Source organism: Lepidothrix coronata, unplaced genomic scaffold (genome assembly GCF_001604755.1).
Source record: "Lepidothrix coronata isolate B3197 unplaced genomic scaffold, Lepidothrix_coronata-1.0 Scaffold149, whole genome shotgun sequence".
NCBI classification, from domain to species: domain Eukaryota; kingdom Metazoa; phylum Chordata; class Aves; order Passeriformes; family Pipridae; genus Lepidothrix; species Lepidothrix coronata.
In genome coordinates, this window is record NW_016690329.1 from 530,255 (window position 1) to 557,150 (window position 26,896).

The 26,896-nt window shown below is 44.3% G+C and overlaps 1 protein-coding gene across 1 annotated transcript in view; it reads right to left on the minus strand.

Moving 5' to 3' along the window:
* The window catches only part of ABCA12 (ATP binding cassette subfamily A member 12), an 83,038-nt gene that overhangs the window by 47,867 nt on the left and 8,275 nt on the right, over positions 1–26,896 (minus strand). The window contains exons 3-14 of the mRNA XM_017828486.1: positions 17,464–17,611; positions 15,071–15,159; positions 13,905–14,014; positions 12,978–13,163; positions 12,004–12,182; positions 9,003–9,115; positions 7,835–7,931; positions 3,570–7,706; positions 2,857–2,972; positions 2,053–2,159; positions 350–603; positions 127–239 (exon numbers count right to left, since the gene is read on the minus strand). Of these exons, the coding sequence (XP_017683975.1) occupies positions 127–239; positions 350–603; positions 2,053–2,159; positions 2,857–2,972; positions 3,570–7,706; positions 7,835–7,931; positions 9,003–9,115; positions 12,004–12,182; positions 12,978–13,163; positions 13,905–14,014; positions 15,071–15,159; positions 17,464–17,611 (5,649 nt within the window). The remainder of the gene's footprint in view (positions 1–126; positions 240–349; positions 604–2,052; positions 2,160–2,856; positions 2,973–3,569; positions 7,707–7,834; positions 7,932–9,002; positions 9,116–12,003; positions 12,183–12,977; positions 13,164–13,904; positions 14,015–15,070; positions 15,160–17,463; positions 17,612–26,896) is intronic.

The window sequence follows — 26,896 nt, forward strand, 5'->3', positions numbered from 1 at the left end:
TGGGACAGGGGGCATGGTTATTTCATTAATATCACTTCTTCCTGGCAGCTGGGCAATTCTTGGGACTTCCAGTAGAAAGTATGGTACCAGTGATGGTGTACCAACACTGTAAACACAGAAAAGTACCTTGCTTGCTAGAGTTTGTTAAACTCTCAGTGATGTTAAACATGGAATTCAAAGTCGCCATATATTGAGGAATCTCTTGAAAGAAAGCAATTTCTGGTACATTTTCTTGAAGCCTACATTAGAAAAAACAAAACAACAAACAAAACTGAGAACATGAAAAGAAGGCAAGAAGTCGTTTCCTAAACAGAATACTAAAGCAGTCTAACTCCGGGAAGAGCCTCACCAATTCAGCTGTGTCTGGATGTTCGTGGCATCCCCAATGAGTACATTCTGAAGCTCTTGGGAGATTCTCCTGTGATTCAGGACATCGGTCACCACGTGACTGCTCAGCTCCACAGCACGGAGGAGCTGCTCGTGGGATTGGCCTTGCTCACACAGCTCTCCAAATCCAACCTCAGGGAGGTGGCAGAGCTGCTGGACTGACTTAAAGCTCTCATAGTCACACAGAAGGGCTGTCAGATCCCGCAGGTGAGAGATCTTCAAAGGAGGTTTTGACGAAAGAAGACAAATGCACAAACACCAGTTAGATGACAGAATTGTAAAAGGCAAGTTTTAAAGAGTCCAGCCGTCCCTTTCTGTTTCTCCTTAGGATTAAGATTTTAATATATATATTTTTAGGTTCATTCAAAAGGTCTTCAATAGGAGAGTTCATAACAATCGTTCTTATGTGAGTTTGTAGCAGACCTGGCTGGATCTAATGAACCTTGCAAGCCCTAACATATAATTTCCCCCACCCAACACACACGCATAACAATACTCCATTTGGATTTACCCATTTACCAGTTAATCTTCCCAGAGATCAAATAAATCTACCTTGCCCAACAGGTTCAGTCTTTCGGATACCACCTGGTCATCTACTACAGCACAGCAAAGAAACCTGGCCACAGGTCAGGACTTCCACATCTGCCAACCCATGTAAAATTATAATCCTTTGCCTACTCTGCTATTATGGGCTTCCCTCTTCCCTCTTGTCTGACATCATTATTTACATTATCAGGCTCTTATGGGAAGAATTATTTTCAGGTTTATGCCTCTGAGTACCTGTCACACTGAGGCTCATCATATTATTATTACAGATATATTGCACAGTAACAGCATTGTATACTGTTATATTTTTTAAAAGGACTCTTTAATACTATTTCTCATATGGAGCAATAGACTAAAGTGCATGAATGCTATTAGTGCAATCATGTGTGCATGGGGTAACAAGTGTTTTATTCAAATGAGGCATTGCCAAAGCTGGTGAGGGAACTCCATCAGTAAATACTTGTGCTTAATCTCAGAACCCGTTCTGGTGTTGTGAGACATGTAGGGCTAAGGGAGCATGTGGGGACTTGACTCCAGCCATGCTGGTGTTGGCACAGCTCCTTAGGCACAGTGGTAACCAAGTTAGTCATGCTTATAACTGTCAATTAGGGATGCACAATTCCCTGATCTTCAGCAGGGCAGAGATGTCTAATCCCTACTTGTACCTTCGAGAACTCCTCCCTACCCACTTCTCAGCTGAAGCAGAGGCATCCCAGAATGATCTCAGCTCTGCAAGGTGCTTCGCTAAGTCTTAATGAACTTTAAAACCAATGGTGCACCGAGCAATATGCTGCCACTGGCAATCTATGCAGTGCCCACCCTTTTGGGATGGCTGGTAGAAAACAGAGCCATTCTATCCAACAGGTTAGGAGGACAGGAACACCTCTACCTTCTCTGAAAAACAGGTATACACTCGGTAACAATTGATACGAGAACAAGTTCCTCAACCCAGTTTACTGGTGACCTTCAAATATAGGCAGAACACAGAGTTTCCGTCCTAGTTTTTATCAGCTGTTCTTTTAAGAAACTTTTTTCCATGTGCTGTTTTTCTAAACCACCATTGCACATTCATGTATCACTGCGGGATGTCCTTCAAGTCAGCATTTTAAGCAGACTCACTTTTAGCTTCAGGAGCTCTGGTATGGATGAATGTTTCTCAGAGGTATTATTTTGCATAAAAGAGTTCTTTTTCAGATGAGTTTGCTTCAAAAGCAGGGTGATGTTTTCTGTGCAGAGAAAAAAACAATAGTTACTCCAGACAAAAATGCCAGACTTGCAGAAACTTCACAGGTAGGAACATCAGCACTTTTATTCAGAGGCCTACTGAGCATTGCTATTTTCCACCAAATTCACATGGCCAAGAACCTGTGAAATCCCAGAGGAAGGTTTAGGTGGTAATCTGAATTATAATGGATCCAGTCCCAGTAGGTGCTCTGTTCCTAGGGAAATCCATCCCACCCTGGTAACAGGATTCTGGCAGTGCCCTTCAGAGTACATGTGGTATCCCCACTCTGTGAGCAGGTAAAGCCTCAGGTGTTACAATAACCTCATATGATCAGTATCTATGTGAAATACCAGCTTAACTCTCAAAAATAACTGCTGTCATCCAGGTACAAAGAGCTGTGAAGGGAAATGGGTTTCTATTTGTAAGATTTCTTTATCTGAGTGTCAGCAACCTGTCATCACACAGTGAAGAGTAGATGTGCCTTCTGGATAGAGTGGGATAGAAACTTATAATCGCAATGTGACATAACTCAAACATAAAAAGGAGTCTGGCTTCCCGAGGTCTCACAGCCCCAGTTAATTACCAGCAGATGAAAACATGCAGCACCATTCCTTCCTACCACTAGACAAAACACTTTGAAAAGACAGGCATGACACATTCCAGCCGAGGTCCCACAGCATTAATGAAATCATGATCACCTGTCAATTCGCTGTCCTCAGCTTCAGCAGCGTTTATTAAACACTTCAGGTAAGGGTTACAGCTGTTATTCATTGTCACCTGCAAGAGCGTGTTTTCAAATTCCAAAAACAGAAATCTGAAAAATAAGATAGGAATTTAAATCAGCTTCTCTTTTAGAAACAAGATACTTCAGGAAGCAACCTGTCAGCTGTGTAGATGCTGTTCCTTGACAGTGTAAATAAGAATTCCAGATAAAAGCCATCTCTCCTAAGTGGGTACCCTCCCAGTTTTATTTCAACTCTTTTTGCTATTATCTCCCAAAGCTGTCATTCACTCTCAAACCATATGTATAAGAAAACACACTTGAAATGTTCACTGTGGATGCACAATACAGATGGAAAGGCACACCCAGGGGAGACTGAGGATCAAACCACAAAAAAGTGGTTTCCAAAGAGCCTACCACTGGTGGCAAGACTCCTTAAGGACTCTGCTTCCACTGTGAGCTGATACGTGCCAACAGAAGATTTTTGGAAGTCTGACTTTTAGCTGTATGTTCAACTCAAGGAGAAGTTTTCTTTTTTTCAATTTAACCCACATTACACCTCATGTCCTAAATTATGGTGATTGCAGGTTTAGGTTGCTCCATGGAAGCAAATTACATACTTCTCATGCAGAATGAGAATGGTGGTCACTACCCATAAACGCAATTACAATACCCAAAACTCAAACTCACCGTGTGATCAAACTGGTTGGTGACAGAGTGTGGTCACTCTGAGACCAAGGAAGGGTCTTGTTGTAGAGGGTTTCTGCCACGACTACAAAGTGATGAGAGATGATATCAATCACGCTGTCAAAACTAGTTTTGTTGGAGTGAAAAGCTGAGCTGGAACTTATATTGAATTCATTTAGCAGATCAGAGAAGTTCAGCCCCTTGAGAATGTAGAGGCTGGCTTCTGCGATTTCCTGAGCTGACATCTCGTTGGCAGAGTTGTTTGCCACTGCTCTCAACAACTTTCCAAAGGCAGCTCCTTCAGTTAGATTCCGTTTGGTGTTGAGGAACCTGTCAACCACATCCCAGACACTTGTGTAATAACTCCATTTGGGGAGGCTGAAGGCGCCGTGCAGTCTCTGCAGCAGGTTGTTCATGTGGAGCTCATCCTGTGCCACACTGAAGAGCATGGACAGGTTATTCCAGCTTGCTACGGTGTCAGAGAAATTTAGGGAGTCCAGCACTGTTTCATTCAGCATGGCAGGAATCAGCAGGCTCAAAAGCTGAGATGAGAGCACATCTTGGACTGGGATGGGGCAGGAGACATTACTCTGCAGCAGCCCCTCCGTGACAGCAGTCAGAGCTCTCGCCTTCTCCTGCACCCAAGAGTTTTCCAGCTCAGACACAAGGTTTAATTTGGAAAGGAAACTCAGAGAAAAATGCAGAGATTGGGTGATGCACGACAGCTCCTTGGAGAAGCGTTCACTGCTGTTCTTGTAGAGAGCAGCGAACTCTGGAGACACTTTCAGGTTTCTTATGGCAAGCTGGAACACTTTGGCAAAGCTGTCATTGTGCATTGTTCCACCCTCCATGCCCATGGAATCAAAGAGGGCCTTGCAGGGGCTCCTGGCTAAGGACTCCCTTAGAGTGGCATTTTCAAACAGCATCTCAAGTGCTACGTGGAGCACATCTTTAAAAGAGCAATGCTGGAGGGTCTCATCACCATTGTTGCTGTTCTCAAGGAAAGGACTCAAGGCTGAATGCAAGAACTCCCAAATTTTTGCCTCTAGAGAAGCTTTGGGCTGTAAGGAGGACTGGCTGAACTCTTGCAGCAGCAAGTGTGAGAAATCATAGACGATGTCCATTTTTTCTGCAAATGTTTTGTTTGAGTTGGTGTCATGCAGAACTTTCATCCCTGCTCTCCCTATTTCAATCAGTCTCTGGGTGTAGTTACTGTAGGTATCAAATAATAGGATGATAATTTCAAGCTCACTGATATTATACCTTTTCTGCAAACCTTTTAAAATTGAGATACTCCTTCGCATGGCCTGCAAGTACACGGAGATGTTGGTTCCTCTGGATTGCTCTTCCCCATACAGCTCAAGCATGGAGGATGCAAAGTTTAGCAGCTGCTTCAGTTCCTCACCAAAGGGAAGACTGGAGTACTTTTCCATAGTATTGAACTGATTTTGCAGCATGTCCAGAAGTGACTGGGGAGTGAGACTGTCTGTACTATTCCAGTTGACAGACTGGAGACCTTCAGCAATTTGCCAGAAAGCCCGCAGTTCATTTCTCTGCCTTAAATGAGGGAAATCCAGGAGCTTCTGCATTAGCTTAGACAAAGAAGAGATCAGCAGATAATGATCACTGGTATTCACCTCTGCCATGACACCAAGAAGTTGCTCAAGGGACAAGAGGTGTTCTGCAAAATTTTCAGACATTCCAGGGGCCAACAAGAAGTCAGAAAATAATGATGACACGTTTTCATCTGTGCTGAGATAATTTTCAATGTCTTCAAGCGAGATTGCATCAAGTGCAATCATTTTGATAACCTCCCATGCACCCTCTGTATTAAAATGAGTCCTGTTTGAAATTATCTCATTCCAAATCACTGCAGCCATAGTCAGAACATCCTGATTTTCATTTCCATAGGGATTAGAGTAGAAGAATTCTTCACCACCACCTTCATACAGAGGAAGTATTTCCTGAAATATTCTTTCAAACTCCAGCATGTTATCCGTGGAAGAAGTTGAATTGAAAAAGAGTTTTGATGAACCATACAAATCATTCAGATCTGAGGATTTCATTCCTTCACTGGAATGATGAAATACCTGACGTACTAATGTTCTTCCAGGAGCTACCCCAAAGTCCACAAGGATTAGAGCTTTCTTCATAACTTCCAGGAGTTTCACATATTCACCCACTTCTGTTAGGTTCCATTTGGAGGTCAGCACGTTGCCAGTGGCGTGCCACAGCCGTGAGAAATGTCCCCACTCGGACTGCATGGAGGTATCTCTGCCCACCCGGAGCAGTTCATACATGCTGCTGTTCCTCATGGAAGCAGCAGGTAACAGGTGGGAGAACACAGGCAGCCTATGCCAGTCTGCTGAGCTGTCAGAGAAATTTAGGGAGTCCAGCACTGTTTCATTCAGCATGGCAGGAATCAGCAGGCTCAAAAGCTGAGATGAGAGCACATCCTGGACTGGGATGGGGCAGGAGACATTACTCTGCAGCAGCCCCTCCGTGACAGCAGTCAGAGCTCTCGCCTTCTCCTGCACCCAAGAGTTTTCCAGCTCAGACACAAGGTTTAATTTGGAAAGGAAACTCAGAGAAAAATGCAGAGATTGGGTGATGCACGACAGCTCCTTGGAGAAGCGTTCGCTGCTGTTCTTGTAGAGAGCAGCGAACTCTGGAGACACTTTCAGGTTTCTTATGGCAAGCTGGAACACTTTGGCAAAGCTGTCATTGTGCACTGTTCCACCCTCCATGTCCATGGAATCAAAGAGGGCCTTGCAGGGGTTCCTGGCTAAGGACTCCCTTAGAGTGGCATTTTCAAACAGCATCTCAAGTGCTACGTGGAGCACGTCTTTAAAAGAGCAATGCTGGAGGGTCTCATCACCATTGTTGCTGTTCTCAAGGAAAGGACTCAAGGCTGAATGCAAGAACTCCCAAATTTTTGCCTCTAGAGAAGTATTGGGCTGTAAGGAAGACTGGCTGGACTCCTGCAGTAGAAGACGTGTTAAGTTATAGACAGGGTTAATTATTTCTTCCCTGGAAGCTTCACTGTCACTTGTATAATGAAGGATTTTCATTCCTGTCCTCAGAAGTTCAGATAAGCTCTTGAAGGTTTTATTGTCAAAATTAAAGAAAAGATCTATAGATTTTAATTTAGTGACATTATAATTCAGCTGTAAGTCTTTTAATATGTGCAAGGTCTTTTGGATGGCTTGGGTGACTAGTGAGATATTGGCTACTCCAGAGCTTTCCCCAAACTCTTTAAACACGGCTGTTATAAATTCTGACAGCTGATCCAACTGTTCACTGAAGACACCACTTGAATTATTATTCAGCTTTTGTAAGTGGCTGTTTAATACCTCTAAGAACTGCCTGTAGGCGATGATGCCTGTGTTGTTCCACTTCATCGACCTCAGTTTCTCCCCGAGGCGCCAGTAGACATTCAGCTCATCCCACCAGGCTTCCCCCACGGAGCGCTCCACTTCCCGCATCACCTCAAACACAGGCAGCAGTAGGTACTGATAACCCACATTCGTGCCTGTCATTACAAAAAACATCCTCTGCAGAGCTTGGAGCTGCTCTGGAAAGTTCCTGTAGGACACAGGCTTCAGCAGATCATCCGAAAACAAAGACGGTATTTCTTGCATTCCATTTAAAAGGTCTCTGAAGTCTTCTAGAAGTGATGACATGCTCGTGGAGAGCAACATTTTGAGAGCATCCTTAGTTTGTAATGTACTAAAATTAGAATTGTTTAACAAAACTGGATTCCAAATAATTGTAGCTAATTTTAAAGCGCTCTGAATTTCTTTCCACTGGGTTATTATATCAAAGATGGAAGTCCCATTAAAGTCACTCAGTAATTGCAATGATGTGAAGTTATAGATTTCATCAATTATTTCCTTATTATATGGTTCCTTTAATTTATAATCATGATGTGGATTCATTCCCAGTTCAAGAAATGCATACAATTTCTGTAATGTTTCATTCTTCAAATTTCTGAATAGATTTAAGGTTTTTAATTCACTTCTATTCATTTTTTCCTCAAAGCCTTTTAAACGATGTAGATGCTTTTGTATGGCTTCTAAATCATCTGAATTAATGGACCTCTTGGAGTCCTTTCTACCAATCTCTGGTGACTTTATTTTTCTGGAGGGGAACAAAGAAGTGTTTTAGTGAATATGAAATCAATGCAAGTGGAAATGTAAGGTGATTTAGAGCAAAGATCATAGATTTGAATTACACTGTTAGTAATATCACTTTAGCTAATGTCTTACCTTAGAACTTCCTCCAATTCAGACACTAAAGTCTGCTTGTCTTTCCAGTTAACAAAGGAATTACAAATGTATCTGGTCACCAAACTTTTTTCTTTATCTACAACAAAAATGTAAAGAGTATATTAGTAAAGATCACATAATTCTGGAACCTGGAAAGAGCTATACAGCAAATCTGTCAAGGATAACATGCATATGTGAAATTAGGCTCCTACCACAAGACACAATATCCTGGTTAGAAATTTGAGTGTTCTTTTGGGATATAACTCTTCCTGGCTCTCTGAAGGAAGTGAAGGCACTACCTGGCATCATAGAAATGATTTCCCATCTCAGGAACAATTCCATGTCCCTGTGATGTGGGTGCTAACAGAGCTCTCCTCCTGCTTTAGGAGCACTTTGCTATCAGTAATGCAGGATAAGGTGGCCAAGTACGGTTTCTTTTCCTTCATTTAGGGATGCTTTTAAACTTCTCACACATAAGCTTTGTCTGCAGCATCATTTATGTCCCCCATAGCCATTTACACTCATCTTGATATCCTCATGTGTCCAGCCCTCTCACTAACCCCATCTCCATGTTTTCCCTACTTGCACTGCATTAATCTTTCTTCTTACCCATCTCAACTTCCACAATCTCCATGAAACAAGTAGAGAATGGACAGTATTTCCTGATCTGCCTCTTGTAGCATTTAGATGCTGGACCTTTCCCTTGCCTGCTCACACACCCTCAGCCAGAGGGGGATGTCCAGGACTGCCTCTGCTCTAAGTGACAGGGATTTAGAGCAATGGCTAATCTGGATGTCAACAACTTGTTGTGCAGCCCAGCCCCAGTCCCTGCCTCAATACAGAGGTGATTTTGACAGAATCCACAGCTAGAGGCAGAGTTTGACATCACACCTCAAAAAAGAAAATCAAAGTAAAAAATTACAGCTCTCTGCTTCCGCTGAGACTGCAAACTCATGTTAATTCATTGTCTCCTGACAAAACCAAGCTTTTTTACTTCCCTGTTTGAAATGAGGTATTTTATTCGCACTTGCAAAAAGCTGAAAGAAGAATCCAATGTGCTGAGCCCTGAACAGTGTGCAATCTGTGTGGTTACTTATTAGCCTGCAGTTTGCTTCTCCTCAGCACCACAGGTTTTCAGCAGAGATATGACTCTGTGGAGGAGCCTTACCTTGCTCCAAGCAGTTCACTGAATATGGAAGATCTGTAACCCCATTCTGAACAGTTTTGGATCTATCATCAGTCAAAAGCGATGCAGAGACATTCTGAGCTGCCAGCACAACACTAAAGGGGAAAAAAAACAGGAAAATAAATTGTAGTTACAGGTTTATGAGAAGAAATAAAACAAGTGTTCAAATAGGAAACAGCTGGAGTACAGCCTATCACTCTTAAAATGTCTGACAGACATTGCCCCTACTTCTAATCATTTGTTTGATCATGCACAAAATACAAATACCAAGGGCTTTGATGGGAAAGCCAGAGAAGTGTATTAGCACAAACATATGTGTGGCACTCATTAGGTGTACTTATTTAGAGAGTTATGCAAAATCTATAGACCACTTAAATCCTCCCGGCAGGTCTCAGGAAACACCCAGGTGATGTGCCAGCCAGGTGATTCACTGCTGTGGGGGAATTTCCTCCTAAAAGACACCAAGAAACAAGGCTCAAGGGAGAGCAAGGATTCCCAGGGGACAAAATCTGTGGAAGGAAGAAGCAATCACAAATAACTACTACCATTTCCAATTCTCCTTCTTTCCTCTTTCGTACTTAAATAGCCAGGCTGCCAGGGAAGCAGGGAATATTTTTCAGTCTTAGGAAAGAACAAGTTGATAATCAGGCACATTGTGTCACAGAGGAAGTCATTTAAGGGACTGTCTGTTCAGGTGTGTGGGTAACTGAAAACTTCACAGTGATTATTAGTCCCTTTTGCTTCTCCTGCATGGTGAGCAGCTCTTCACTGCAGGCATAGGGTCACTGTGAAATGCACAATCTCTTGCCTGCCTCAAGTTCTGCAGGTGATACACAGAGAACCTGGCTGAGCTGATTTCAGTGCCATGAATAAATACATCCTGATCGTTGGGAACAGACTTCTGGTGAGAACAGAGCACCAGGGATCTCTTTTCTCCTCATTTAACATAACATCTCCATGCAGGTTTCGTGAACTTGGTGCTCATCATTTTTGTTCTGCAGATGTGCTTGTTAGTGAGAGTCTTAGAGGGGGAAGAAACTCAGTTATAAATGACATATTTAGTTGAGCAACAGCAGACAAGAGGAGGAGGCAGGCACAGGCTTGCCAAAAGCAGATGCACGTCACGTAGATCAGAAGGCAGCAAACATGGAAAGAAGTGTTGTTGTTGCCCTTTTATTTTAGTCTTGCAGGGCTTTTGCAGACTTTGTATTTGGAAAAAAAGTTCAGCTTACATGCTTAGCTGAAAAACTATCTTAAAGCAACAAACAGGAGCACTTGTGAATTCAGTCTGCAAAACAGGTTTTTGTAGATAATAAAATTTGCTCCTAAACTTTGTATAGAATTCATGACTTGGAAGTTACTGTTTCATGGTGGTGGCGTTTATCATGTGGTTAATACAGATGCCACGATGAGCAAAAGTTCTTTTCTTCTATACCTTCATCTCCATACAGCAAAAAAATTCCCTGTACAGCACATCTTTAGAGGAGGTCAGTACTGCCTGAGTAAGAGACAGGGCCAGGCTCGCTGAGATGTGCTTTTGTAAGCATTATTAAAAACACTATTTGTGCAATCTCTTTGCAATAACTCTTTACTCACACACTAACAGTGCCAGATGCCAGGCATAAAAGCACTGCACGGTTCTGGTGATGAAATTCAATGTATCTCTTTGTCATGCCTATGATAACTTTGCCCAGCTCTGCAGCTGTAGAGCAAAGCAGAGCAGCACAGTAAGTATTAATTCTCCCTGGGCACTCAAACAGGGCTGGTTCTCAGGCTTCATTCTGCAACCCAGTAAAGGCAAATGCAATAATCCTGTGACTGAAACAGCAGCATGAACAAAACATTTCTGAATAAAATTAAAATTCTTGCCACACTGCTACTGACTCCTTTAAGGATAAGTACATTACAACTTACAAATAGGTCTCACAATGCAGCATGGCAAATTACCTAGATATTAAATGTGCAGGGTTTTAAGTGCCTTGGCAACACACCAGTCATGAAAAGTGAGTCCCTCTAAGCCTGGGTGTAATCGAAGTGGCAAAGCTTCTACAACCTCTTTTGGCATCTTTACCCAGCTGTTCATGTATGCAAGATAAAACCAAAAAGCTGCCTGAAGACACTCAGTTTCTTGCTGTCCTCCATGTGCTGTAACAACTGGACTATTCAAAATATTTTATAGCAGGGTCTGTCACATATCCAGCAGATGATTTGGAACAGAGTCCCCTAATCTCTTGAGTAACTTGAGTCTTCCACAGATCAGTGAGAGGTTAGCCCAACTACAGACCAGGAAAGGGATTTCAAGGCTAAGATCATTTTAGAAGAGCTTTTATTGTCCTGCATCAAATATTTAATCACAGTTCATTCCTGCAGTTAAGCCAGGTCTTTTTTTCATATAACCATTGAGCAAGTACATAACTGGAGCTTTCTTCTTGAAGTCAGACAAGCTCAGAGACCTATATGCTAAAAAACCAGGCTCCCTCTCTTCTCTGCTTTCTTGGGACCAGTTTGGAAAGATTAAACCAGCAGTAAATCGGGAAATCCATTTAAAAAAATAAAATTATGTCTCCCCTACAAGACCTTGAGGTGTTCCAAAGCGACTTGAATTTGGAATTTCTTTTCTGGAAAGAAGCAGCCAGCTGCTTTCCTTATCCAGTCAGGAGGGCTTTTCTTCAGCCAAAGGCAGTGGCTGAGGCTCACCAGCTTTCCTCTCTGCACAAGGGCATGACAGTGCCTCTAAGCAGGCTCGAAGAAAACTCAGAGTTTTCATTTCAGCTTCTATTTAAAAAGTGACACAAGAGTCATTGAGAATCAGCACACTGCTCACAGTCCACAGAGATGCATTAGTGTGGAGCCACATCATTTCCCAAACAAATCATGCTTTTAAACTAATACTCTCTTTTCAAGATGAGAGGTGATGTCCTTAGAGGCCAATACATAAACCCACCAACTTTCAGTGCCTCTCCTGGCATTTTCTCTATTTTACCTGCTTGGATTCTGAAGGAAATCAATTATGTCTTGCAGTTGCATGTTGTCCTGTAACACATCTGGGGCCAGCAAAAGGAGATGCCACAGGGAGGTGTCATTCTGCACTTGGGAGATGAGTGTCAGAAACGAGACCATTTCACTGACAAATGTCTCCTGGTACTGTGGGTTGTGTTGCACCTTAACAAATAACAATGCAAGAAATTATTTAAGAACAAGAACCCTTGCTGCTGGTGGGTCCTTTTATGTTTTTCAGCTTGCACTGCACTTGCATGCAAGTCTACAAACAATACATCCAAAGGACTCTAGTGACAGGCAATAACTGAGAGAGTGACTGTGCTTTACCTTCACACTCCAGATTGTACAATAAATTCTCTGTTCAGACAAGCCTTACAATTCACAATGTCCTAAAGAGCCTAAAGACTGGGAATTCAAGAAAAATTAATATCAATCCTTACCTTGGGGGGAAAAAAAAAAAGAAAGAAGGCATTACCTTTACAGGATTCATTTGCTTTAATTATATTGCTTTCCCAAAGACAAGTACTGCTTCAATCATGGATTGTTGGATCAGATGCAGGAGTTACTGGATGAAGTTATACAGCTGAGGTAATACACAGTTAAATTTATTGCCCTCCCTAGCTTTAAATATTCTTATTTACACCTCATCCTCAGGCTGTTCTATCTACCTGTCAGTGTAGCAGGGCAAATGAAGAGGAGAAACAAGGCCCAGGCATGGTAAGAACCCTCAGCGGGTGGATGATCCTTGGCTTTCCGAGCTGTGTACTCAACTTGGAGGTCTTTGGGCTAATCCTATCCCCAAGAATTAGCTCAGTCTCATCATGCACTGTGTGCACTCAGGTATAGAGATGAGCTCCTAGCCAGGAGGGGCCCTGCTCTAGCTCCCAAACACTGCACAACGTGTGTGAAGCACCACAGCTCCCAGTTGCATCACCAGGACAGGTCCCAGGCACTCACCTGAGAGAGCTGACTCCTGAACTCCTGGGCAAACGACTCCAAAAGTGACGAGTCAGTGAAGCAGAAGGTGTGGTGGATGTTGGCCGCCATCCTCTCTCCAGTGACACCGGGATGTGCCACATACCGCGACAAGACCTCACACAGCAGGACTTTGAGAGTGGCTGCAGTTGAATGTTGGGTCTGGCTCTGAGAGAAAGGCAAAATGTTCAAGGCAGTTGTAAAGAAACATTCTATTTGGGACGGTTTTAAATGCAGTGGGGAGACTTTTTTTAAGGGATAGTAGTGCCATCTGAAAAGCATTGTCATTACAAGCACTTACACACAGACAGGATTCCAGCAGCTGAACAGTGTCACTAAAGTCCCTCAAACTCCTCATGTGGTATAAAGAGAAATGTGTGTGTTTGTATGCCTTAACACAAGAACATAAGCATAGCAGTGTCCATTACGTTGTACCAAGGTTCCCTTACAAAGGAGTTGTTCCTATATATGACTTATACCTACAGAATGAACACAGAGTTCCTCTGATGCCACAGAAAGAACTCATGGGGAAATAAATAATTGAATGGAAAAGCCTGTGACATGGTATCTTTAATTTCCCCTGAAAAAACCCCACACTCTAAACACCTTAACTCAGACAAGTTATGAACAAAATATCTCAGGGTACTGTGTGTGTCCATATTTGGTATTTCATGGCATTATGTCCCAAAGGTGTATGGTTTACCTGGCTTCTGCTTAGAGGATAATAAACTTACCACAAAGCTTAAAATTCCACCCACAATCACTGCCTTCCCAAAATAAAGCACATTCACATAATAGGGGAGATCCAGAAGTAATAAAAGCTCTATGTTGGTACTTTGAGCTTCTAATTCTTTAAACACGACGATACATAAAGGTTCACACTCAGCTATTATGCAAATACAAACTTACCCTCCCAAAACTGAGGATTTTGTTGAACGTGTTGATGCTGGAAGTCAAGTTGGATGGTGATGAAATATTCCCAAAGGTTTTTTCTCCATGAGATCCCAAATCCCCAAATGCTGCAACAACAGTTTGAAACACTGTATTTTACTTAATGTCTTTTAAGCTCTTTGCTACATCAAAGCAGGACACAGGACAGCTGCCTGCAGCTTTGTCACCTCTGCATTGTTAATGCGTTTTCAAAGGTACAGCCAATGGCACCCTATAAGTGTTTAAGGGTTTTTTTTCTGATGTGATTAAATCCCGGATGACATTGTTTCCTTCTGTAACATGTAACATGGGGCCTGACCTATGATTTTTATTTTTTTTTTTTTTTAATAAGAGGTAGAGCTGAGTTCCTCCTTGACCACCACCATGAGTCAATAGTTCCCAGACCTGTTCATTGATTTGCTTTTTCCCCCACGCCTCTGTGTTTGGTCCCTTCTGCATTCTGCCTTTTTCTGTCTGTGCACCACAGAGTGCGGGCATTGGCAAGAGTGCTAATTGGAACAGTGAAGGGCTGGAGCAGAAGAGGCAAATGCAAATCTGTAATCATTCATTTCATCGTGAGCTCCCTGGAGAAAGGACTATCCATCACGATGGCTTGTGGACTGTACTAGCCATTACCATCAATAAATAATAATTGTAACGATTTTATGGAAAATTTCAGTCTGAAAGTTCCTTCAGGAAAGAGAATCACATCAGAGGAGAACATCACCAACAATAAATACGCACTGTGGCACAGAAGACAACTTATTTGCTGGATAACTGTGAATAAAAACACATTTGAAAAAAATCATAAGCTGTTTATGGCGAATTTGTGGGCAGTAAAAGGGCAATATTCCATAAATAGCCAGGTCTTTAATTAATGTCCAATCAATCTGTGATCTTGCATTGCTCCTGTGAAGTGCAACCATTTAATCCTGGTTTCTTGGCCAAGTTCCAAAAGTCTTTTCTACAGACAGTTACTTGCACTTATTCCCAAGAATTTGCACTAATGTCATGGCCACGGTCATGTGCCTGTATAGAACACATAAATCATTTTAGCAGTGCTGTAAGAATTGCATCTCTGTCCAGAGAGCTTCAAAAGGTCAGCCTTCAAAGAGCAGAACTTTGTGGAGCAGTGAATAACCTACCCAGCGAAGCGTTCCTGCTTTTAGGAACCTCTGCACTCCATGCTGATGGATGGCTGTCCTTGGATACAGTGGATGAGCTCCTCCTCTTACTGGGGAAAGAAAGAACAAAAGAAAGAAAAAAAGCCACCTGTCACAGCTCACAGTTCCTTATAATTAAGCTCACACTTTACTGCATTGCCTCAGAATGTGTCTATAGCTGGATTTCATGGCAGGTGTGGTAAAATCTGGGTTGTGCAGAAGCCTGGTTCCTTCTAGAGGCCTGGCATGTATTTTGGGGAAGCAAAAGTGCAGAACTCCATTGCACTATAATCTGCATGCCCTTACCAAGAAATTCTTCCAGACAGTGGGATCTTAATTCATCCTTCCCAAACATTTCACTACAGGAGTAAAGAAAGGGTGGAAGAAGTTGGTGTTGAGCTTGGCTTTTGGACTTAGTTCCATTTTAGTAAGGGAAACCTCAAGCAACCATGTCTTGCACACCTTAGCAAATGGCTCTAAGGAACAGAAGCAAAGATGAGAAGCTTGCCCATCGTCTCTGCTGACCACTGGTACAAAACAGTTTTAGGGCAAGTTTAATAAGAGCTTCTGTGAGTTGCACAATGGGAGAGGAGAAAAACAGCCTGGATTAGCTGAATATTACAAACTGCAGAATATTACACAATAATATATCCAGACAGTGAAGGGTCACAGCTGAAACACTTTGCCTTTGTGACAAACTCACCCAAGGTGATTCTGCTCCCAAGGCAGAGCTGCACCTATTCATCGGGAGCTTTCCCTTTCCCAGGTGACCTTTTCCCGAGGTTTTAGACTCTGCTGTATCCACTAGTTTTGCTGTGGCTACTTCACAGTTAGTGTTGTTTCTTGTAGAATACAATATATTTCTAAGGCTGACATGACCTCCCAAGGGTGGCTGTGGCCACACAGCTGCAGTGATACTGCACACAGCCAACTTTGAGCATCAACAGTGGTCAAGATGTTTATTAACGACTCATCTGACTTGATCTATAGTTTGGCCAAATCTTTTGATTTTCAGTTGGCACAGAAAACCAGTTATCTCCTAAACAGTTTTTCAGAAACCAAAAACAGAAAGCAAGGAGGATTTGTAGCTATTGAAACCCATGGAAGACCTCCAGCTTTGGCTCTGGAAGCTCCCATTTCTTCATTTCAATACCCCAAATTAACCATTGTTTAGCATGCCCAGGGAAAAACAATGACACTGAGGGAAGAAGAGCTGTGAATCCAGGCATCCAGTCTCAGTGTGGCTTTGCCTTCCCCCTTTTCTTCTGATGCATGACCTTGAATTTGATTAGGATTCACCTTGTGTAACTTCAGTCGCCACATCCTTAGTCATCCTTCTACCCAAAGAGAGATCCTGACCACTGACTTGGCCTGGAAAACGATGGCCCCTCTACTCTAAGGAGGACCCACCAACCCCAGGATCCCTCATCTTGCCTGATGGGCTCTCTGGTGGAAGGCATGGGGCCCACCTTAGCTCTTCAGGCTCCCAAGCTCTGGCCAAGAGGGATTTTGAGGCTCTGACATAGCCACTACGGAGCAGCCTCTCACCAGAAAGCAAAGATGAGCAACCAGGGACGCTGTGAGATGCCCAGATTTTCAGCTCTCCATGAACCAGCCAGGCCTCAGAGTGGCATGTTCCCCAGGGGTGTGTCAGAACCAGGCAGCCAAGATGTAGAAACAACCCTGGCTGGCAAGGCTCAAAGCAAATGCTACTTGGCTTCAAGTGGAACATCAATAGATTGAAATGCTTCCGCTGAACATTTCAATTTCAGCAAAATGATGTTCCAACAAAACATGCCCAGCCAGCTCCACACTGCAAATGTACATTGTGGGCAAAAATTGTGTCTTCATTTTCATCTGTTTCCCAACACATTTGATGGCCTGCAGAGAGGACACCCATTCTGACTGGCACCTGGAGGATCTGCTGGGAGAGCAGTCACTCCAGAACAAATGTATCTCAGACTAGAGCTGCTGGGGAACATTTGCCACTTCCAGCCAAAGCGCCCTGAACCGATCACTAGGGTGGCAGATCAGTCTTACCCACTGACCTGACCCACAGTCATGCACAAAAGTTTCTTTGCTCTGATCTGGGTGAGCAGAAGCATTTTTCTCAAGGAGTAAAATTCCCTTCAAGTATCAAGTGTGACTTGATGGACACATTACTGAGAGCTGTCCCTATTATGAACATTTTTGAAGTGTCCATGTTGCAGCTCATTTTCTCATTTCTAAGTGTCAGATATCTGTTATAACAGGTATTTGAGGTACATCTGTTGTGGACAAACTTGCACACACAGACATGCATGGTTGCTCCCTCCACCTCAAAGCAAGTCTTGCTTTACAGCTTCTAACACCCAGAAATATTCAGATTCCCTTACAGTCTGAGAGATGAGATGTCACTAAGTCTTGGCAGCAAATCTTCTGGTGTGTATGGTGTGCCTTTACACCTGGCATCTGAATCACACAGCACGGTTTGCAAGAATGGGAAGAAGCCTGCACTAGGAAGGTTTCGGGGTGCAAGATAACCTGGAGGAAGGAGAAAGAAAATGCCATTATTATGATGTGGACATGCATTTTTTGCCATATGTTTCTATCAGGATGTGCTGTTTTCCCTTCCTACACCACAGGACAGATTCTCAGCTTCACTGAGGCTCTTTCACTCCACCTTGGCAGCCCCATCTGCCAAATCCCACTAGAAGTGCGTCCACAACACTGACAAAGCCATCATAAGCTATTTAATCACAGAATCATAAAATGGTTTGGGTTGGAAGAAACACTAAAGATTACCTTGTTCCAAACCCCTTGCCATGGGCAGGGACACCTTCCACTAGACCCACTTGCTCTGGGTCACAGTTAATAGGAAAAGAGTCAAACTATTTATTTATAAGACATATGTCAGTCCTGAAGCAATTGCAGTATTTCCCACCTCCACTTCAAAATCCAAGAAACAGGCAAGAAATTAAAAAAAAAAAAAAGCCTAGGTTTAAGATATCCTAATTCTGCTTTTAAAGAATAAAATAAAATAGAAGCAGGCAGATGGTCAGAGTAACCTGAGGCACCTACAAGAGCCTGTTCTCCAGGGCTTGGTTGGAACAGTTTCTATGCAACGCCACAATCTTCATTTCCAAGCCAGGTTGTTAAAACAAGACTCTGTCTCAGCCTTCACCACAGGAAGGGGTAATGGATCCAGGCCCAACAAACCTCCCTCGCCTTTTGTTCAGACCTGCCCCGGGAAGGGAGAGGAGCAATCTATCACCACCACTCCCCTGTGTCTCCTCCTGCCTCAGAGCAGCTCCAGCACCATCTGCACCACCTGGGATGCTGGGATGCTGGCAGCCAGCACTCAGGGACGAGATGTATGTCCCTGTCTCCTGTTTCTCCAAACCCAGAGTGGACCTGAGCAATGAGAGACTTGAGTATTTGATGTGCCTCTTGCCCCGTGCTGCTCACTGCCAACCCGCAGAGTTCACCGCCTGCTTTTCCCCACAGTGACAAACGCCCTCATAAATCTCCAAACTCTTTTGCTGGATCACAGCAACATATTATTTAAAATAATCATTTGGAAAATTACCTGGCAAAGGACACTGCTATTATTTCTGCCCTGGAAAGCAGCCAGATTTACTGAAGGCCTGCAGGCAGGCCTGTGGTAATTGATTACTTGCTCTTTAGACTTCAAAGATGACCTGTGACTCTCACCCAAGCACGGTTTTATCTCTCACCCCTCCAACAAGGACACATGCAGCACATATATTTGTACTAAATTTATTCATGATCGCACTGGGCAAACCCCAGATGTTCCCACAGGGATGGCAGTGCTAGGTGGAGTCCATGGCTGCTGATCTCCTTGATGAAGACTGGGCTTCCCTGAGCTTTGCTCAGCACAGCTGGTCACAGCCCATGAGTGTGCACTGCATTTTTGGGGGCAAAATGCAAAGGCACGGGTTAAGCACAGGAGCTCCCACTACTTTGGCAAGACAGCAACTGGCACAGAGGACTGCTGAGAACTGAGAGGTAAAGCATCCACTTGGATGGTGTCGTGATTTTCTTGTACACCTCAGCAGAGAGCCGGCCTAGAAAATGAGAGGACATAGATCCCCTGCCAGAGGAGAAGGGTACCTTTCTGGGAAGCTCCTCAGCACTCAGTGTACCCCTGAAGCCAGCTCAGGAGCTACATCCCAGGCTGAACCAGCTCCCGGAAATCACAGAGCACCAAGGAGAGTAAAAGATCTCTCTTATCCCTACAGGCAGACCTTCTGGTGCTGGGGCCACAGGACCAAGCATCCACCACTCTAAAGGTTTTGAAGCATAATTAATCTGCTGCACATGAGGGAAACTTTAGAGTAGGACACTTTAATCTGGGAAACTTTAGAGTAAGACACTTTAATCTGGGAGCATCCTTGTGTGAAGATCCCTGCTGTGTCTGTGATGTTTGCCCTTGGGATCACCAATTACAACCCTGCAGAATGGCATTTTGCACACACGGGCAGTTTTCTCCCATCTTCCTTCTGATCTCCCACACCCTCATTCCATGCAGGGAACTGACTCGCACACCAGTCCAAAAATGCACACCACAGACCTCACTTTATCAGTGTCCCAACCAAAATGAAGCTTCAAAGATGTGGGAAGCCATGAGGTTCAGGATGGAGAGTGTGCCCACAATGATCTAAGACAAGTAGGAGCTGGGAGGGAAGCAGCTGCACCTTTTTCATATGCCCCACCAACAACCAGGGCCAGAACGAAGCTCATGTCTGTTAGCAGACCTGGAGCAGCTGAAGCTGTGTAACTCCTGGGGAATAGCAGAGTAGGGACACAGGGATGGGTCTGGGAGCTTGGTCTTCTCCAGAGCCATGCAAGCTGTTTACAGGGATGATTATACAAGAGGTCCTGATGAATCCAGAGCAGAGGAAGACACTTCCTTGGGGTACAAGTAGCAATAACAAATGCTAAAATTGGATTGAAAGGTGGCACACTTTGAACTAAGTGCACAATTAAACAATCATCTGCTCTATCACAAGCAAGGTGTTCAGTGTAAGAACACAGTGATGATATCAGCTTTTTCTTGTCTTTTGAAACAGCAGCCTGGAATATAAACAGACAGGAATTCGTGACCTGAAGTTTGGAAGAGCTGCTGCTTGTGGTGCTGGCACAATGTCTGTGAAGACATCGTCAACCCCTGCGACTTAGGGACTCAGTGAGGCTCTGCCAACCTGCAGCATATGCTGAGCAGTTTGCTGGCAGCTGGATCCAGCCAAGGGGCCTGATCCACCCCTGAGTCACTGCAGGCCTGAACCAGGGTAACCCCACCATGCTCTTGGCACAAAGGCAGTGGCAATGCCAGAGAACTCTTCTGGAAGAGTCTTCTGGGCTTGGACAGCAGTTAGAGAATTAAGGAAGTTTTTCACAGAAAAATCTGAAATTCCTGTGCCAGAGTTCTACGTCGTGTAAGTCAGACCTGTTCTGGTTCTCAGCCCTGAGTATCCAACCATGCTCCTCAAGCACACAAACAGCACACAGGCTCACCCAGCGGGATGAAATGAATGGCTATGTTGGCTCTGCTGCCTGCACTGATGAGACCTCCACTGACGCCAAAGACAGTTTACAGACCCAGTTTGGATGCAGCATCCCTTCCACAGGCACATACCACTGGGAGACGGATCTCACCCTTCCTTCCTCACAGGGCAGCCGCTGCTGAAGGACCCACACCATGCACACTGCCTTCTTTATGCACTGATCGAGGCAGGAATAGGGTGGCCAGGCTGGTCTGTCACTCCCAGATAACAAGCTGTCAGCCTCACCACCACCACAACCACCAAGCCCCTCTGTTCACACTGCCTTGAAGATCATGTCCTTCAGGGCCACAGAGGCCAACAGCTTAGTTTAACACAAGTTGAGAAGTGCAGCCATGGGGGTTCAGCTTCTGCCTGTGCTGTCTCTGGCCCATGTGCCTGAGATCAGAGCAGGGCCAGAGTGTAAGGCACCATGGCAGGAAATGTGCCTGATTTGGGAGCCCAAGCCCTAGACAAATATGGCATAGCCTCAGAGCTCTTTCCTGTAACTCCCTTTCATCCTGCAAATGAAAGAATTTACTGATGAGAAGATGAGTCAAGAGATTAATGTGCTCCCTGCTCCATCCTCCCACTCTCCATCTTCCCTTGCTCGTGGTGAGGAGATGTGACTCCAGGGAGCCACGTGGACTCTCCTACCCACACATCAAGGTTCATTGTTGGCCCTGTAACCACTGCAAGGATGGCCTGGGATGCAGATTGCTCCTGACTCCCTCCTGTGCTCCAGGAGACAGGTGTACGTAACAACCTGTCCCTGCCTTGGAGACATTACTCCACCACACCAGTGACATCAGTACTCAATGTAAGCACTGGCCACGGGACGTTATGGAAGGAAAGTTGTAAACACTCTGCACGTTTTAAAGGACAGTCTTTGGATGACTAGTGACAATTTTTCTCACTCTCCCCAATGCCTTTAGTTTTAAACCTATTAATTTCCTAAAACTACAATTTGAAGGGTTCCACTGCACTGCCTGTGAGTCAAGAGGGAGAGATCACTGCACTCACTGCAGCCCCATGTTGAGCTGAGAGGTCACATTTCTGGTCAAATTGACTTGTCTGCAACCAAAATTCAAGTCCAGATCTGTATCCTGCCAGTAAAGTCTGACTTCTGGGTCTGCCAGCAGCAGAATCTCAAGCATAGAGCCTTCTGCTGTCCCCTCTGACTGAGAGCTTTGATTTTCTATCCCCACTGAAAGAAGGGCCCCAAAACTGAAGCAAAGACAGGCATCCCAAAGGGCAGACAAGGCCAAGGGCTCAGGGCTGCATGGGCTGGCTGGTTCTCCCTGTTCAGTAGCATCTAACCAGGCCAGTCCCATCTCCAAGAGCTGGAAAGAAATAAGGCATGCAGAGCAGTAATAATAAACAGAAGAAACCCTTAATATATGCATGCCCCTGGAAATCCTGGCATTTCCCCATTTGCTCTCATTCAGAGTAAAACGAAGCAAATTAATTTCTCCTCCCTTCCTGAATGCTGTAAATTCCAGCACACTTCCCTTCAACACGAGCAATTCTGTTTTCTCCAGGTAAAGGCACTTGGTATAACAACAATGAAAAATGTCAGGGTAGCAATAAATGTCACACAAGAAGGATGGAAATGACTACTGCACTCTGATCTCTGAGATTAATTGAAATGGACCAAAATGCTTAAATCTGAATGGACCATGTTTCACGTTGCCACATTGATTTTCTTGCTCTCAACGCACTGAGGTTTCAGGAATTTGCATCAGCTGAGCCCAAGCATTTGCTGATCCAAACAAGAACTGGGCATTTCAGTGGATTGCAGGCACAGCACCATGAACATGCAGCCCCCAGCTGAGGTTTTCTGTTCTCTATCCACCCATAGTTTAGTGTTGTGTCACCGACACTCCTTGGGCATGAAAAAGCTCCCTTGGCTTCAGAATTCACATACTCTGACACTGCACATACCTTATGCTCTAAGTCCTTTCATATTCCTTCCATAGTTCATAAAAAATCCATACAAATCTCAACTCAAAATTAGAGGCATTAATGAGCAAATGGCTTCATTAGAAAGTATTGTGTTTAATTGAAAATTAATTCAATCATTGCCAAATCATACAAGGAGATGTAATAACTGGGACTTTTCAGCTAAGAAAAAGAAGGCCACAAAGTGGTTTGATGAAGAAATAAAATCATGATCAGTGATGGAAAGGGTGAGAGAATGATCATCCCTTGCAACACAGGGACAGAGAAACATTTTGAGATCATGAGGTATCAGGCAAAAAGGGACTGAAAATACCTTTTTTAACAAATATCAAAATGTTACGGGACTCACTGCCACAGGGTAAGAGGAGAAAGGTACATGTTCATTTAAAAAGAATTAGACAAATTTGCAACAACAGATTTGTCAGCAGCTACTCAACATGATCACTTGGATTCAGCCCCTTCAGCTTCTGGCTGAAGAAACCTTAAACCTTTCAGCATTTTTGTAGTGGAGGGAACACGCTGTGCTATGTGTTCCTACACACTCTCTCTACCACCCCTGAGCAGTGGGAGTCTAACCCAGAGCAGCAAAAAACCCCAAACCAACTGTTTATCAGCTGTGATCCGTATTTATCTAACAAATCCCAAAAACATCTAACGAAAATATGTCCTGCTATGGGGACCTCCTCCCAGCTTTCTAATGTTTAAGATATATTTGTGTACACACAACCTTCTCCCTTCCTTTCTAGTCTTTCCCACTGTCACATAGCATTACTTTAAACTCTATTCCTATGCCTTTTTAAACAATCAAAAAGACAAACTTGCCTCTTTCATGACACGACGATACTGTTTCTCTTCAGCCACAGAACTGCCCATTTCCAGCTTTGTTCACATCTATTTATCAATAAGTGCCTATTTTTTTGGAACAGCTTTATGATACTGCTAGGATTTTTGATCTCTCTCCAAAATCTAAACCAAACCATCAAATCTGTGGAATAAGATTAATTTTGAAGCAGGATATTTTTTTACACACACGGAGAATGGTTCAAACAACCAGCTGGCCTATCCCTTACCTATTAAAAGAGATTATTTAATTGCCATGGCTCTTGTGTTTCTCTAACATCCATGCACTCAAACTCACATCTGACCCTGAAGCTGGAAAAAGGGACCTGCATGTTCCTAGTTACCTGGGAATGAGGACTTTATTGGGGGCAGCACCAGGGCACAAACACCACCTGAGACTACGTTTTTCACATCTCCAAGATCAGTGCCCACAGCAATCCCATACTCGTAAAAACTGGGGAGAGGACAGTAAGTGTCACAGTTCCTGGCAGTACAGCCCAAACCTCGTTCAGTGTGTCCAAACACAGCACAGCAGTGATCAGCCCTGCTGATTTTAATGGGATTACTCACACTGCAGATTAAACACATGTTTAAGAGCTGTGCTGGATCAGAGCTAATGGTTTGGGATTGCACTCCCCATGGCACTGCCCCTACACTGCTCCATTCCATACCACAGACCCCATTTTTAAAGCCATTCTGGAGCTACCAGGTGATTCCCCGTTCACCCTATTTTTGGCCATCCATCAGAAATGCCATTTACCTTCATAATTTCACCTGTTGAGCAGCCCTGAAAGAAGAGATTCCCGGAGTTTATCCCCAGGTTGCAAGACACTCAACAGCCTCAGTATTTACCTTGTCAGTCACAGTGACTCCACCACCTCCCTGGGCAACTTATTCCAATGCCCGACCACTCTTTCAGTGAACATTTTTTTTCCTAATATCTTATATGAACCTCCCTTGACACAAGTTAAGGCCATTTCCTCTCATCCTTTCACTTGAGACAATGCAGAACAGGCCAATACTCAACAGGAGCTTTCCCAGCTCCTGTTTTTTGACATGAAAGCACAGCAGGACCCCAGATAACTGCACTCAACCCCTCCAGACATCCAGTATGGCTGGGTGAGAGTCACAACGTTGCACTTTTCATCTTTACAGCAACAGCATCCTTGTTGTCTCCAATGTCTCAGTAACATCATGTCCTCAGCTGTCTGCCTACGACAGTGTGATCAAAGCAGCAAACTCACAGCAAGACTACCTCCTCCTTTGGTGGCCTCAACAGAGGAAGCACTTCATTCCATTGCCTAATTCTGCCCTCAAGCACTTCAGGCTCTGCAAATAGGACCAGCCCAGAGCAGACAGTATCTACTCCCATGCTTATTAAGACTAGGCAAGCTAGTTTTGCTCGCCCACAGACCTTCAGCTTCCACCCCCTTATTTAATAAATTAAAAATCAGCACTTGGATCCAATTGCATTTGGTTCATGTACTGATGAGGGAGATCATAAGGACCGGAGAGAATAAAAATCACAAAGGAGAGGAAGAAGCAGCAGGTGTAAAGGGAGGAGAAGGCACCCCTGAACTAAAGGTAAAGAACAAAGGAGGGAGGTGGAACCTTCTAAAAGGTATTGCAAATTCAAGTCAAGGTGGGGAAATGCCAGAGCTGATGTCTGCACTGAGGGGCAGAGCTGAGGAGGAGGGACACCAGAGGGTGTGGAAGGATGCTCCACTGCCTGAAGCACAAGCACAGCAGGAGAGAGCAGGAACTGTACACAAGGCCTTTTCCTACAGGGCTTTTTTTAAGCAATATTTGATGCAGCCAAGGCTAACCTAAGGCAGCCAACTTGCTCTTGTCTGTATGAGCAGCAGGGCATTGCACAAACAGGATCTGAGAAGAGAGTCAGAACATTTCCCAGCAAGAAGCTGGGACCTAAAAGCTTAAATCCATATCTAGACTCTTGAAAAAACATCCTGCACAAAAGCTGTGTTTACCCAAACAACATCTTTCAATGCTGAGTGCCTCCAGAGTCCAGGTTTAGATTCTTTAAACAAGTGACCTCCTTTCCAGAAACACAGACATCAACAACTGCCGACTTCAGTTCAAGCCAAACTGCTCAACACCTTTGGAAAAATACTTCTGCCTTTTCAGAGCCCAGCATCTGGATTGAGATGCTTCAGGAAGTCTATTAGAATTAAGTGACTGCCCCAAGGTCCAGCTGTAATTCAGTGGGGATGGAAAAAACATAGTGGTTACTCCAGAGTTCCCAACTCCAGCTCTGAACATCCCTAAGTCACACCCCACAAGGCAAGGAGTCTGTGGAAAAAAATGGAGGTGTGGAGATTTATGGAAAGGGAGGCATTATAAACATCACAGTGTCTGTTTAGGTGATGGGTCTCCACACTAAGTAGAGGCTTGGACAAAATGCAGCAAACTGTATGGCTGGGCACTGCTTGTGTATGTAAGGAGACCTGATGGGACTATTTTGCAAATGACTGCAGATGAGCACAGACAAAAACCTGATGTAGGAGTGTCTAGAAAAGGGGAGAAAACTGACAGAAAAGCAGGGGAGGAAAATGAAGCAATGTAATGGAAAACAAACAGTGGGGCTGCTCTACCACAGGCGAGTGGTGAAGGAGAGCTGGAAGTCTGGTGTGTGCTTGTCTGTGTACAGAGTAGGCTGAACCCTTGGGGTGGGTTATGCCTTGCATAAACACCCATGACTTATCCAAATGAATGGAGTGGCCCCAGCAGCTGAGCCACCATCCCAACTCTCTGTAATTAGCATGGGAACCTATTAATTTTTCCACTCTACTGGAAAAATAGATGAGTTCGGGTCCCTCCAACTATGAGGCAAATTCCTGTATAAAGTGCAGCATATTTTCTGAGCTTTCTCAGCTCCAAGATGGGGTCTCAGAGGAAGGGCAGTGCTGTGGCCCACCTTGCTCCATGTCACCTGCCCTCACACGTGTCCTGGCAGCCACAGTGATCACTCGCATTGAGAACTAACCCAGCTCAGGGTCTTTCTCTGTTAACTATGGAACAAAATTAGTATAAGGGCTTCTGCATTTGACTGGGATTGAGGCAGGGAACTGTCAGAGCTAAAAGTGGTTTAAGTCTTTATTTACACAGACCCACAGGGCAGGAGCCCCCTGAACTCATCTACCAGCACACTGCTGCAACAGCCAGAGGGGCAGAGACTCACAGAGGTGACAAGGATGGGGGTGACAGGCACTGCCTGCCATGTGCTTGCCAGAACAGACCCATCACACACAGCTGCCTTGCCTGCTTTCTCAGTCATATGGGAAAGGGGAAACCCTGCACGTACCCTTTTAAGAAAGACTTTTCCTTTGCTTTTTCTGACACTGCCCTGACCAGGGTAAGTCATGCCTCACTTAACTCTAACATGGCAACAGTGTTCAGCACAGAAGTCACAGGAAAGGTGTGTCTGCACGTGCAAACCACAGCC